This window comes from Equus przewalskii, chromosome 5 (assembly GCF_037783145.1).
Source record: "Equus przewalskii isolate Varuska chromosome 5, EquPr2, whole genome shotgun sequence".
In the NCBI taxonomy this organism is placed as follows: domain Eukaryota; kingdom Metazoa; phylum Chordata; class Mammalia; order Perissodactyla; family Equidae; genus Equus; species Equus przewalskii.
The window spans coordinates 53,703,898-53,716,200 of NC_091835.1; the positions used below are offsets into that span (position 1 = coordinate 53,703,898).

At 40.6% G+C, this 12,303-nt stretch overlaps 1 protein-coding gene across 10 annotated transcripts in view; it reads left to right on the forward strand.

The window, feature by feature from the left end:
• STK38L (serine/threonine kinase 38 like) overlaps positions 1-12,303 on the forward strand; it is a 79,667-nt gene that overhangs the window by 29,045 nt on the left and 38,319 nt on the right. For 2 of the 10 annotated variants that reach the window (XM_070620857.1, XM_070620858.1), the window contains exon 1: positions 7,438-7,549. The exons of the other annotated variants lie outside the window; for them this stretch is intronic. In XM_070620857.1, the coding sequence (XP_070476958.1) occupies positions 7,543-7,549 (7 nt within the window). In that variant the 5' untranslated portion in view covers positions 7,438-7,542. Of the gene's footprint in view, positions 1-7,437; positions 7,550-12,303 lie in introns of those variants that run through there. 10 annotated transcript variants of the gene reach the window in all.

The window sequence follows — 12,303 nt, forward strand, 5'->3', positions numbered from 1 at the left end:
TTATACATCTCTCTTCCATGATGAGAGTGGATCTTGAAGGCAGAATTCTGCATCATTTAACTTTGTATTCTACCCGCATGTAACACTGCCTGGCACATAGTACACACTCCCCCAAATGTTTGTCAAATAAATAAATAAATAAATAAATAAATAAATAAGGGATTAAAGATACTCCCATGTGGCCATGGTGTTTCATTAGTAACATTTGCAGTTTTTAGTTATATTAGACAATAACCATAAGTTAGTTTTATAAATCTAATAATCGTGTTATAGCTAGAAGGGAACTTAGGTATCATCTCATCCAGCCCTTTCATTTTTTCAGATGGATAAACTCAAAACTGAAGAGACTGAGTAACTAAGACCAGGGCTCACAGCTGACTAGTGGTTGTGTCAGAACTAATGCTGGCCTGGCTGCCTGGCCTCCTTGCCATGAATAGGCCTAACAAATTGAAATTGGGCAAGACTTACTGCAGTGATAGTTAAATCGTTTATTTGTTTGAGTTTTTTTTAAACTTTATTACAGAAAAATTTAAATGCACTCAAAAGTAAATAGGAGAGTATAATGTATTCCCATGTACCGTCTCCAGCTTAAACAGTTATCCAACCATGACCAGTCTTGTTCCATATGATCCACATCTACTTCCTCTATATTATTTTGCAGCATATCCTTGATGTTATGTTTTTTCACCTGGAAATATTTTAGCATGTATGGGATATATTTTTAATCTTTTAAATATAGGGTCTCTCTGGTGTTCTGGGAAGTCATGATACTTAAAATAATGAAGCCTCATTGAAAACCTGGCTGCAGAAATCTGGCTGCCTCTCCCCCGGGCAGTGGTCTTCTGTCTTGGTACTCTATCTTCCCAGCTGTTCCCAGGACTGTCACTTCCACTGAGCCTATCTCACTGAGCTTTCTTTGTCCACGTGCCCTGGAGAGAGTTGCACTTTTTTTTTTAGGAAGATTAACCCTGAGCTGACATTACTGCCAATCCTCCTCTTTTTGCTGAGGAAGATTGACCCTGAGTGAACATCTGTGCCCATCTTCCTGCGCAGTGTGGCTTGATGAGCAGTGCATAGGTCCCCACCTGGGATCTGAACCAGCAAACCCTGGTCGCTGAAGTGGAACATGTGAACTTAACCGCTGTACCGCCAGACCAGCCCTGAGAGTTGTGCTTTTTTATTTAAACTCTGTTAGATGGAAATTTAAGGAAGAAAAGAGGTGGTGATGATATTAGAAAGGAAAATAGTTGTTAGTAGAAATCAAGATACTCTTTGTGTAAAGTTAAGTAACTTTAATAATTATAAGAAACCTTTCAAATTCCTTAGAATCTATCATTTTTTATTTTTGTTTTCTCAAGATTATATTATAAACATAGTTCTTGCTTTTATTATGAATTATTATAAATATAAACAAAAGAGAGAAAAATTTGAGGAGCATTCATGTGTCTGCAGCATAAATCTTAATAGTCTGCCGTATTTGCCTCAGGTGTTGTTGAAGTAACAACTATGACAGATTGAGTCTGAGATGCCTTTGTGGTCCCCTCTCACCCTCCCTCCCCAGAAATAACTGTTATCCTGGATTTAGCCTTTTCAGCGTTCCAGTGCATGTATAATCTTACACTGAGTAGTGTCTTGCCTTTTATAAAGCAGTTTTACCTCTTCCATTTGATCTTCACAACTCTTAAAGTATGTAGGGAACTATATATGTATTTCACTTCTAAAAATGTACAACCCACCAAATTATTCCAACTTCACTTAATAAAATCTAAAGGCTGTGAAGAACTGTTTTATAATTTACAATTTACAATGTATCTCATTAGAAATAGAGTTCTGAAGTTGGTGTATGAAAACTGTTCACACCCTGCTGTGTGTCTGCCTAGTTTAAAGTACTTAATAATTACTTTAAAAAGTATAAACAGCACAATAGGACTGGAAGGAACCTCAGCAGGTTTAAATAGCCTTAGCTTCCTGATTTTAGCGAAATTGCCTTGAAACCAATTCATAGGTAAGTTTTCTACTCATTTTGAAAGAACATACCCTCCCTAAGTAATGCTTACTGGCGTGACAGATTGGTAAAGAAGTCACGGAGATGTCTTGCTTTGCATTATCTAATAATGCTTTAAAAATTAAATAACTGAGGGCCAGCCCCGTGGCCGAGTGGTTAAGTTTGGGCGCTCTGCTTCAGTGGCCCAGGGTTTCGCCGGTTCGGATCCTGGGCTCGGACACGGCACCACTTGTCAGGCCATGCTGAGGCGGTGTCCCACCTGCCACAACTAGAAGGACCCACAACTAAAAGATACACAACTGTGTACCAGGGGGCTTTGGGAGAAAAAGCAGGAAAAAAAAAAAAGATTGGCAACAGATGTTAGCTCAGGTGCCGATCTTAAAAAAAAAATTAAACTGTATACTTTGCATATGATTTAAATTTTTAAAAAAGTTCCCACTCCAATTCCTCCCAACGAACATTCCCAGCTATGTTTAGCATTATTTTTTGCTCCTTGGAAGGAGATACAGTGCTCATCTTGTTTATTCAATTTAAAAAAAAAAAGAAAAAAAATTTTTTTTCTTCTTTTTAAAATGAATCCAGTTCTGGTAAAAATGTCTGACTCAGTACTTTTGGACAGAACTACCTCTTTCCGCAAATAGATGAGCCCACATACTAGGTCTTCTGAGTGAAGTGAGTAAGTTTCCATGACATCAGGAAACTGGGTGGAGGTTTTGTGGATGCAGGTTCTGGGGAACAGGGGCTTTTCAGGCCGAGTATAGGGGGAGTAGGATCAGGTTCTGGTATTGAATAGCCCCTTGAGCCACAGAGCGTCTGGGGCCTTCCCGTTGGGGTAGTCTAGTGCTGGCCCCAGTTCACAGGCATCATCCGGCGGAGCTGCTGCAAGAACGAGGAGAGAGGCTTGCTGGTGGGATCTCTGCCCTTTGAGTAGGTGCTGTACCTGTGGCTCCGTCTTGATTTATAAACCAAGTTAAGGTCATCACTGTTTTTCTTCACATGGGCTTCTAAATAGCTGTCATTAAATTTTAATGACTGCCAGGCATTCAGTTAAGCTACAGCTGAGCTGCCCAATTTATTAGTTTTTATCAGGCACTGCAGCCACACTGATCTTACCCTGTTCTGAAGCCCTGCTTCTATCAGAAAGGCCCACCCAGGCTTATTTGTCCCATGCACTAATTGTTTTTGTGGGTTAGTCTCACTTTTTTCAACAGTATTACGGGATCTTAGAATGCTCATATCATCTCGCCTACTATTTTGGTCTGTCCCTACTAGCCTACTGTCTGGTGTATGACGGGTGCTATTGATGCCAATTATTTGATCAGCCTTACCTACAACCAGTGGAACTGTTAGCTTAGCTGTTTCTTCTATTTTTCTATCTTTTGTCAGACTGAAGCCTTAACTGTCCTGCAAACACCACCTAATAGGTTTATTGAATATCTTATTTTGTTTTCTATAATCAATAACTGTAAGTTCAGGTGTAGCTTTTTAAAAGGGACTTTAAAAAACTCTAACCTTCAGTTTGGATATTTTTCCCCAGATGGCAGAAATACCTTGGCAAAGAAACCAAACCAAAACGGTAATTTTAAGCCCGAGGCTAAGGCTGGGTTAGTTTAAATCATGCTTTTTCCTCTTTTCAAAAAGATGATACTCAAAGTCCCTATAGTATTTTTAATTGAACTCTACAAGCAGATTCTAAAATTCATGTGAAAAGAGTATGTGCGAATTTTGGGAGAGAACAAAAGGAAAAGGTGAGAGGCTTGCCCATCCAGAAGTCAAATTATATTTTACAGCTCTGAAAATAAAATAGTTTGGTTTAGGTGTGATGATGGCTGGCTGGCTGGCTGGCTGGATAGATGCATAGATGGATAGATGGAAGGAAGGAACAGAGTCGAGTCTCAGAATGGACTGTTATGTTATGGAGCAATGGATGGATGGATGGAAGGAAGGAAGGAAGGAAGGAACAGAGTAGAGTCTCAGAATGCACTGTTACCAGGTGGTTATCTAGTGCAGAAGTTCTCTAGTTGCTCAGACTCCTGCTTCTGAGTCCTAGTGCACGTATTTTTTTTCTTAGTTTTTAAAAATGTTTGCTGCATTCTTAAGTATGACTCTTTAGTTTTGTGAAACCTTGGGGCCTTATGTTTCCACAAATTTTATAACGGAAAGAGATGAGGAAAATAAACTTTATTATAAAGAACTTGGTGCTTTCCGGAGCTAAGTCCTCTCTAAAGGGAGGCTTACCCACTTAAAGATAAAGGTCAGATGAGGGACGACGCAGCTCAGCGGGTTATGAGCTTAGGCCCTGGGTATGCGGCAGACCAGGTTCCATTGACTAGTTGTGTGTCTTTGGGTGGTGACTTACTGAGCCTCAGTTTCTTCATTCGTTAATGTGGGAAACATTGACTTCACAGAATCAAGAATGTCATGCGTGTTAAACATTTAGGACTGTACCCAACAAAGAAATGTTAGATAAGAGTTACCTTTGGTTTTATTTTTATTAATGAAGACCTTTAAAGGCACTGTGAAGGGTTTCTGTTTTTGAAATTCTCAGATAGGTACTAATCACGAAGATTTCAGAAAGGCAACTCTATTTTCAAATCAGTTTCACAGTTTTCTTGAGGGAGACAAGCAATTCTTCCCTTAGCGAAATAGATTGAAAAGTTAGAACTTCTGATTTTGCACTGAAGAAAATCAGTACTGATTCCAGCTACGTTTGTCTTATTTGCTGTGAGAATTTGGGCACGTTAATTGCTGTAGTGAGGTTCTTCATTTTTATGGGGAATTTGAGAAAAAGAAGAGGGTTTGAATTTCAGTGGGAGAGATTTAGGTTAGATGTAAGAAGAACTTTCTGATTGTAAGGCTGCCAAGCAGGTAAGAGGCACTCCTGTGTCACCACGAGGAGACCTTTCTTGCCTCCTGAGGTTATTTCAGGGCTCCTGAGAACCCGTCTACATGGAGCTTAAACCTGGACTTCACCCCTAATGATGGCATCTTTGCCGGGATTGTAGCTGCCACTCTGTGTTGGTAAATCCTCCTGCTCATACAGTAAAGCCTTCTCATAGTCTTTCCCTATTTAGACTAGTAACTGAGGACAGCATAGGTTAGACAAATACGTATTTGAAATAATCTGCAAAATAATTGCAAAAATTCCCAACAGATTATAAAGCTCTTTAAACAACTTATACAGCTGTTTGGGCAAGGGGGCAGGTTAAGTGGGAGGAAGGTTAACAGCCTTGTTTCTGTAGAAGGATGGGCGAGTTGATCCTTTTAAGTTTCTTTAAAACCGGGAATTATACAGGTTTAAGATTTATTGACAGTAAGTAAGGTGATCGTGTAATAAAAGACCAGTAATTCTCTTGAATTGCCTTTAGGAAGTTACATATTTATTTTTGCCTTTAGCTTTGTTTAGCTAATTAAGCCTGGTCATAAAGGGTAGGCATGATGTTAGAACAATAGCCCTGGAGTCAGACAGGGTTCAGATCCCAGCCCTGCCACTTTCTAGTTGAGAGATCTCTAGCAAGTGACTTAACCCCTCTGAGCCTCGGTTTCTCATTTGTGAAATGGGGAAATAGTGCCTATCTCATGTGGTGGTTGTGACGATCGAGTGAGATAATGCACGAGCACTGGCAGGCACAGAGAAGGTGCTTGGTAAATGGTGGCCGTGATGAGGACGGTGATGATCATAGCAGCGATAAGGACGTTGATTAGTTGCCTTCCAGAGAATCATTAAGCTGGAAAGTTTTCTGCTAAAGACTAAATTGGCATTATTTAAAAAAAGAAATTATATGTGCTAGTCCAAACAATAGAGTCATAATGTCACATCTGAGATAAGAGAAAATTTTACTTAGTTTGGAAAGCTATGTTTCTACTTAAATTCTCAACCTTTGAGTTGTGTGACAATAGTTTTCATTTGATCCTGTTGATTTATGGGAAGTGCCCTGCTTCTAACGTAACAAGTGTATTTCCTGCATGAACTAAGCATACTCTGATTTTTTTCTTAAGTCGTATAAATTGAAATTATGTAAATATTGGCATTATGGTATAATTTCAGCTATTTAAAATAGCTAAGAATGGGCTGTGATAATTTATATTGTTCAAATGTACTGAATCTCTTCAAGAATGAATTTTCTAATACAAACGTGGGCAAAAAACTTAGGCAGCTTGTTAAAGAAGAAATAATTACTTAAAATATAGGAAAATGTTTAAATCACTTTAGTCAAAGAAATGCATAAGCAGAACTAACACATCATAGGTTCTTTTTAACTAATCAGGCTGGCAAAGATCAAAATGATGGACAGTGGGGCTGGCCCAGTGGTGTAGCGATTAAGTTCTCATGTTCTGCTTCAGCGGCCTGGGGTTCACCAGTTCGGATCCCGGGTGCGGACATGGCACAGCTTGGCAAGTCATGCTGTGGTAGGTGTCCCACAAATAAAGTAGAGGGAGATGGGCATGGATGTTAGCTCAGAGCCAATCTTCCTCAGCAAAAAGAGGAGGATTGGCAGCAGATGTTAGCTCAGGGCTAATCTTCCTCAAAAAAAAAAAAAAAAGATGGACAGTGCCCAGTGTTGGCTCTCTCATATAACTGTGGATAGTCTATTGGTACTGTCCCTCAGGAAAGCACTTAGGTAGTGTGTATCTAAATTTTAAATGTGAGTATTCTTTGACTCAGCAATTGCCCATCTGGAAGTATATAACAAGGAAATGAGAGAGAGAGAGTGTGCAATCCGTGATCTAATATGTTTGCTGCAGCATTGGTAAAAATACCCCCCAAAACTGGAAACCATCTAGACAGCTGTTAGTGGACATTGGTTTAAAACTATGGCAGTATAGAAAATGGAGTGTGCCATGGTTGCTTAGTTTCAGAGGAACCTACATTCAAATTCTGGTCCCACCACATTTAAGCTGATGATGTTGGGCAAATTACCTACTCCAGCTAAGTTTCACTTTCCTCTTCTCTAGATGGAAATGATAATGGCACATGCTTTTTAGGGTTGGTCTGAGGATTAAGTGAGATGGTAAACATAAAGCAGAGTGTCTAGCACAAATAACTCATCATATGTTAGAAAATATTATTACTATGTGCTCCTTGAAAAGGATAAAGTGGATCTATTTTTATGAATATTGAAGGATATCTGCAAGATAGTAAGGGGAAAAGCAAGTTACAGAACAGTTTATCTGAGCCCATTTATATTAAAACTATGTATGTGTATTACATATGCCTTAAGGTTTTGGAACGACATAGTAACAGTTAGCATTTGATGAGCACTCAACTAATATCAGACACTAAGGTCTTTAACACATATCAATCAACCACTTTATTAAAACTAGTTAATATATTTTAAGTGCTTGGCACAATACCTACACTTTGTAAAGTACTTAGTAAACCCTAGTTATTAATTCTCACATGCTGTCATTATCTCTGTTTTGTAGATAAGAACACTGACACCCTGAGAGGTCTCACAGTTCTTAAGTGGCAGAGCCAGAATTTCATCCAGGCAGTCTAACTCCAGTCTATCAGCTAGCAGTTAAAACTGGATATTATGGGAGGTAGGATTGAGAGGGCACTGTCACTTTGCAATTTATATACTTCTGGATATTTTCACATGAAACGTATTTTACTTTCATAAATAGAAAAACAGATATTTCCAGTTTGGAAAGAAAAAAAGTACATATTTATATTTTAGAAACCTTATTTCATCTGTTATAGAATACCTATGGCAAATTCCAACGGTCTGAACATATGTACACTCAGGTTTGCCCTCATGCTCAGGTGCCCTGGAAAGGAGTGTCCATGACCCCATACATAACAGTGTATGAGATTTTGAGAACCTCACTTTGGGGCACATTTCTAATATAGACAGAGGTAGGGTCCCAAGCTAAATGTACATCACTTAATGATGATTATCTTCTGTAATTAAAATCCTAATAGCTTTCAAGAAACCTTTAGTCATAATATTTTGGATTCCAGAAGTTTGTGGTAAAATGTCATTCTTCTGTCATGTGAAAAAAGCAGGTGGAAACCAGTTATTTGATACACAGATGCGTAATCATAAGATAGGAAGCAGCGATTCAGTGTTAGACATTAAACTCAGTGTTAGAGCTAATAGATGCCACGTAGTTCATGGCTGTCAGTATTCTGGTGGCCAGCTTTTCTGCAGGGGCAGTGTGGTGTTCTAGAACTGCCACTGCACGGTGGACTCTCCGGCTAGATTGGGAGCTCCACCTGAAGGCTGAGTGACCCGTTCTAGTTCTGGACCAGATAGCCAAATGACTGTGGGCCTCAAGTCTGTAAAATGAGGGAGATAGACTAGATAGTACAGTTCTGTTTTCAGGTTCTGTGATTCTAACAGTCTTGCCTGTTGGTGAACTAAATTTGCAATCTTAGACCTCTAGAAAAACTGCTGAACAGAATTGAACTCATAAGCTGATTTATGGGAGGGTTTGCCCGTATGCCTACTTGAATTACAGGATATCCTTGATGACAACAAAGTATACAGTTTACTTTTTCTTCCATTTTAGGCATTCTTTTCCTCGCCTATATTTGTTTTCCAAATAAACCAGAGTTGTGTTCTGAAGATCACAAGTCAATAAAGTGGTATGACCCTGTTTGATACTTAGATAATAAGCTGTTCAGGTATTAAATTATAAAGGTCACTGACACTAAAAAAATTTTTTCTGCCTTCAAGTTTTTTTGTACCCTGGTGTCTTAATGAGATGGATACCTCCCGGATTTTCTCATGTTTGTGGAAGTCAGCTGATCTGTGTGTTTAACACAATACCACAGTCTGATGAGTCGCGTGGTATGTCTGCTTTTAGCTGGGAGCATTTTTCGTTGGTTACTCGTGATGCTCCAAAAGTCTTGTGGGAGAGTTTAAGTGACTCAAAATAATTAAAAGTAACTCAGAGCTACTTATATGTTAAAATTGTAAGCTTGGTGATACCACATTTTAATTTTAGTCTAATCCAATTCTTTGCCCTCAAAAAGGACTGCTGCTCTGGCTCTTATGTTGCTAAATTAGTCTGATCTTTTTCAGTGTGTAGTTGTCATTTGAAAAGGAACAGCAAACAAAATAACATAGTAATTTTCAAATTAAAATAAAGAAATTGGTCCAATGGAGGAATCCACTTAAGTCTCTCCTGAAGCTATTCAAAGATGTAGAAGCTTTGAGTGTTTGAATGAATGGGAAAAATTAAAATATGAGTTGATATTTTTAATTAAAGTTGTGTTTGGAAAATATATTTTATATCCTCACTTAAACTCAAGTCTGTTTTCAGGTTTCATTTTGTGTGTGAATTTCAGTCTGTTTCTCTCTCTCATTCCTATTAGAAGCTTACTTTTAAGAAAGTGAAAGCCTAGAATTTAAAGATCACCAACCTTCTTATAGTTGGGCCACTGAGTGAGTTATGTGTTTGGGCTGCTCGCCAAAGCTTGCTCCTCCCCTTTTCTTTAACAGCATGTCACACCACCTCTTACCACTCATCATTTTCTTGTCTTGTTCATTCATTGGGTGTTCTCTGATGACAGCAAACCGTCACCTTTTCTGTACAAAATAGGCATTTGTGGTTGTACTGGTGCTTTGAATTAGGCATTATGTCCTTTAAAATGGGCAAGGAAGGACTAAGGGGCAGTGAAGATCTTTAAAGCTAGAGCATTCATTTTGTCTCTTTTTATGATTTTAGAGGAGTAATTCCCTTACCTTAAATATGACTTCAAGTTAAGTTAGCTAAGATTCGTGCTGCCCTGCTTTTGGTTTTGATAATGGCTTTTTGAGTCACCTATAGAAAAGCTATTTGAAAGGAGAGTGACAGTTGGAGTCCTGGTAAATATACATAGGTAGAAGACACTAAAAAGCTTTTTCCCTGAAAAGAACTGTAATTATGACTGAAAAACTTTTCAGAATTCCCATTAGTCTTCTGGGCTGTCTTTAGTTTTGTTCCATGACGTCGCACTCTTTTTGCTGTTCTTCATAATCCTCCACTAAACCAGAGCTAGGAATTTGGTTCATAGGGAAAAAATCCAAGTACAGTGGTACTGTACAGTGGGCTGAAAAAATGTAAGTTGATTCCTGTTTCCTGTTCACACCTGTACCCTCACACAATTACTCTTAAGTACTTTTTTCTTTTTATAAAAATGATCATTTTCCCATTATGGAAAAATTGGAAAATTTAAAAAATGATGAAGGACAAAATTGAAATCATCCATAATTTCACACCATAATTTACTGCCCCCCCTTTTTTCATTTTGTTGAGTTTATATTATACCTGAAGATAGAACTTTGTGTCCTGTTTACTTAACATTATTTCTCATGGTTTTTCTTTTGGAAAATTTTCTTCAGTATTATTTCTATAGTATTTCATGCTATCATCATTTCTATCAGTTCACCTAATTTTAAACATTAGTTTGTTTTTTTAAACTAATCTTTGATTTAAAAAAACCTACAAGTCTTTGTTGTGATTTGGGTTATTTTCTTAGGATAGATTCCTAAAGGTGGAATTATTATGTCAAAAGATAAAATAAAATCTTTAAGGTTCTTGATACAAATTGCCATAGCCCCTACCAGAAAGGATTACATCCCTACCATTTAAGAAGACAGGGAGTGATATCATCAAGATGGTGACATAGGCCATTCTCAACTTCACTGCCCCTAACAAGAGGACCAACTAGCAATTATCTATAGATAAGACACCATTGTAAAAAACCCAGAACCCAGGAGTGAGGCTGAAGCAACCCCCTGGACTGCAGAGACTGAGAAGGACCACATTAGAAGGCTAAGAGGAGCAGCTACACTAGCCCACATTGCCCCTCCCCCAGGGCAGCACAGCACTGCACCAAGAGAGCCCCTGTGGGCGTATGGTTTTTCCCGTGGGAAAAAGAGAGTGCAAGGTGGACATCCAGCTCCCCCAGCATTGTGGGATGCTTCCTGGGAAGCCCGCCTCACGGAGATCACTACGGACATCTTCAGGGCTCAACCACTGGGGATCAGATAGACAGAGGACGGGGTGGGGTTTACAGCAACCAGTGCCCAGATCTTAGTGGACCACATTCCTGCTTATAGTGGTGCCTGAGCACAGATCCCAGCCAGCGTCTCTGCCCATCAGCAGAGCCAAGCTGGTAGTCTCCTCTGACCAGGGAGCTCAGTTGGCAGCTCTGTTTGATTTGAGTCTTTAGCCAACGAGCCATACCTGCTGTGGAGCCTGTTCTACGGCCCCACCCAGTCAAGGAAGCACATTTACAACCCTGCCCAACTACTGAGTATAGCCTCCAGTCCCACCCAGACAGCCACAGAGCCTATCCTACAGCCCCACGTGGGCAGGAAGCCAAGCCAGCAGCCCTGTTAATTATACTTTTAAGTATAGCCTCTGGCTCTACATAACTAGGGAGCCTGAACAGTGACCTGGGCAGGTTGGAGCCCAGTCTATGGTACCCTCCTGCTGCAGAGCCCACCCTACAGCCCTGCTGTGCAGCAGAGCATAGCCTATGGTCCTGCCCAATTCTTGAACACAGCCTGTGGCCTCACCCCGGCAGGGAACCCAACCATTGACCCTGCCCAATCACAGAGCATAGCCTGCAGCCCTACCTGATAAGGGAGTCTGGACAGCAACCCTGCTCATCTGCAAAGCATAGTCTGTAGCCCATCCAATTGCAAGATATAGCTGCAGGTCCCTCCCAACCAAAGAACCTGGCCAGTGACCTTATCCAACAGTGGAGCATAGCCAGTGGCCTACCTGATTGTGATACCCGGCCTGAGGCCCTACCCAAGTTCAGGGCACAGTGTGCAGCCCTGTCTGATGTCAGAGCATAGCCAGAGCCCCTGTCCAACTACAAAGACCTGCCTGTGGTCCCGCCCCAATGCAGAGTCCAGCCAGCAGCAACATCCAGTCAGGAAGTTCAGCCTGAGACTCCTCTCAACCAGAAACGATTGCAGAGCTCAGGCCATAGCCCTGCCCAATTGTGGAGTCCAACCAGTGGCACCACCCTGCCAGGGAAAACAGCTTGAGAGCTCACATGACCAGAGGTGATTGCAGAACCCAGCTAGTGGTCCCACCTGACTGGCACAGCCAGCCACCCCACCTGGCCCTGCTTGAATGTGGAGCCCAGTCAGCAGTCTCACCCAACTTCAGAGCCCAGCCAGCAGCAACCCCCTTTGCTTCAGAGCATGGGCAGTGGCCTCACCCAACTAGAGACCCCAATAGCAAGTCCTGCCTGCCCTCAGACTCCACCAACGGACCTGTCCAGTACCCCAAGCTGAGCTGATTAGTAAAGATCCTTTCCTGCTGAAGCAAACCTGTAAAGTCTGGAG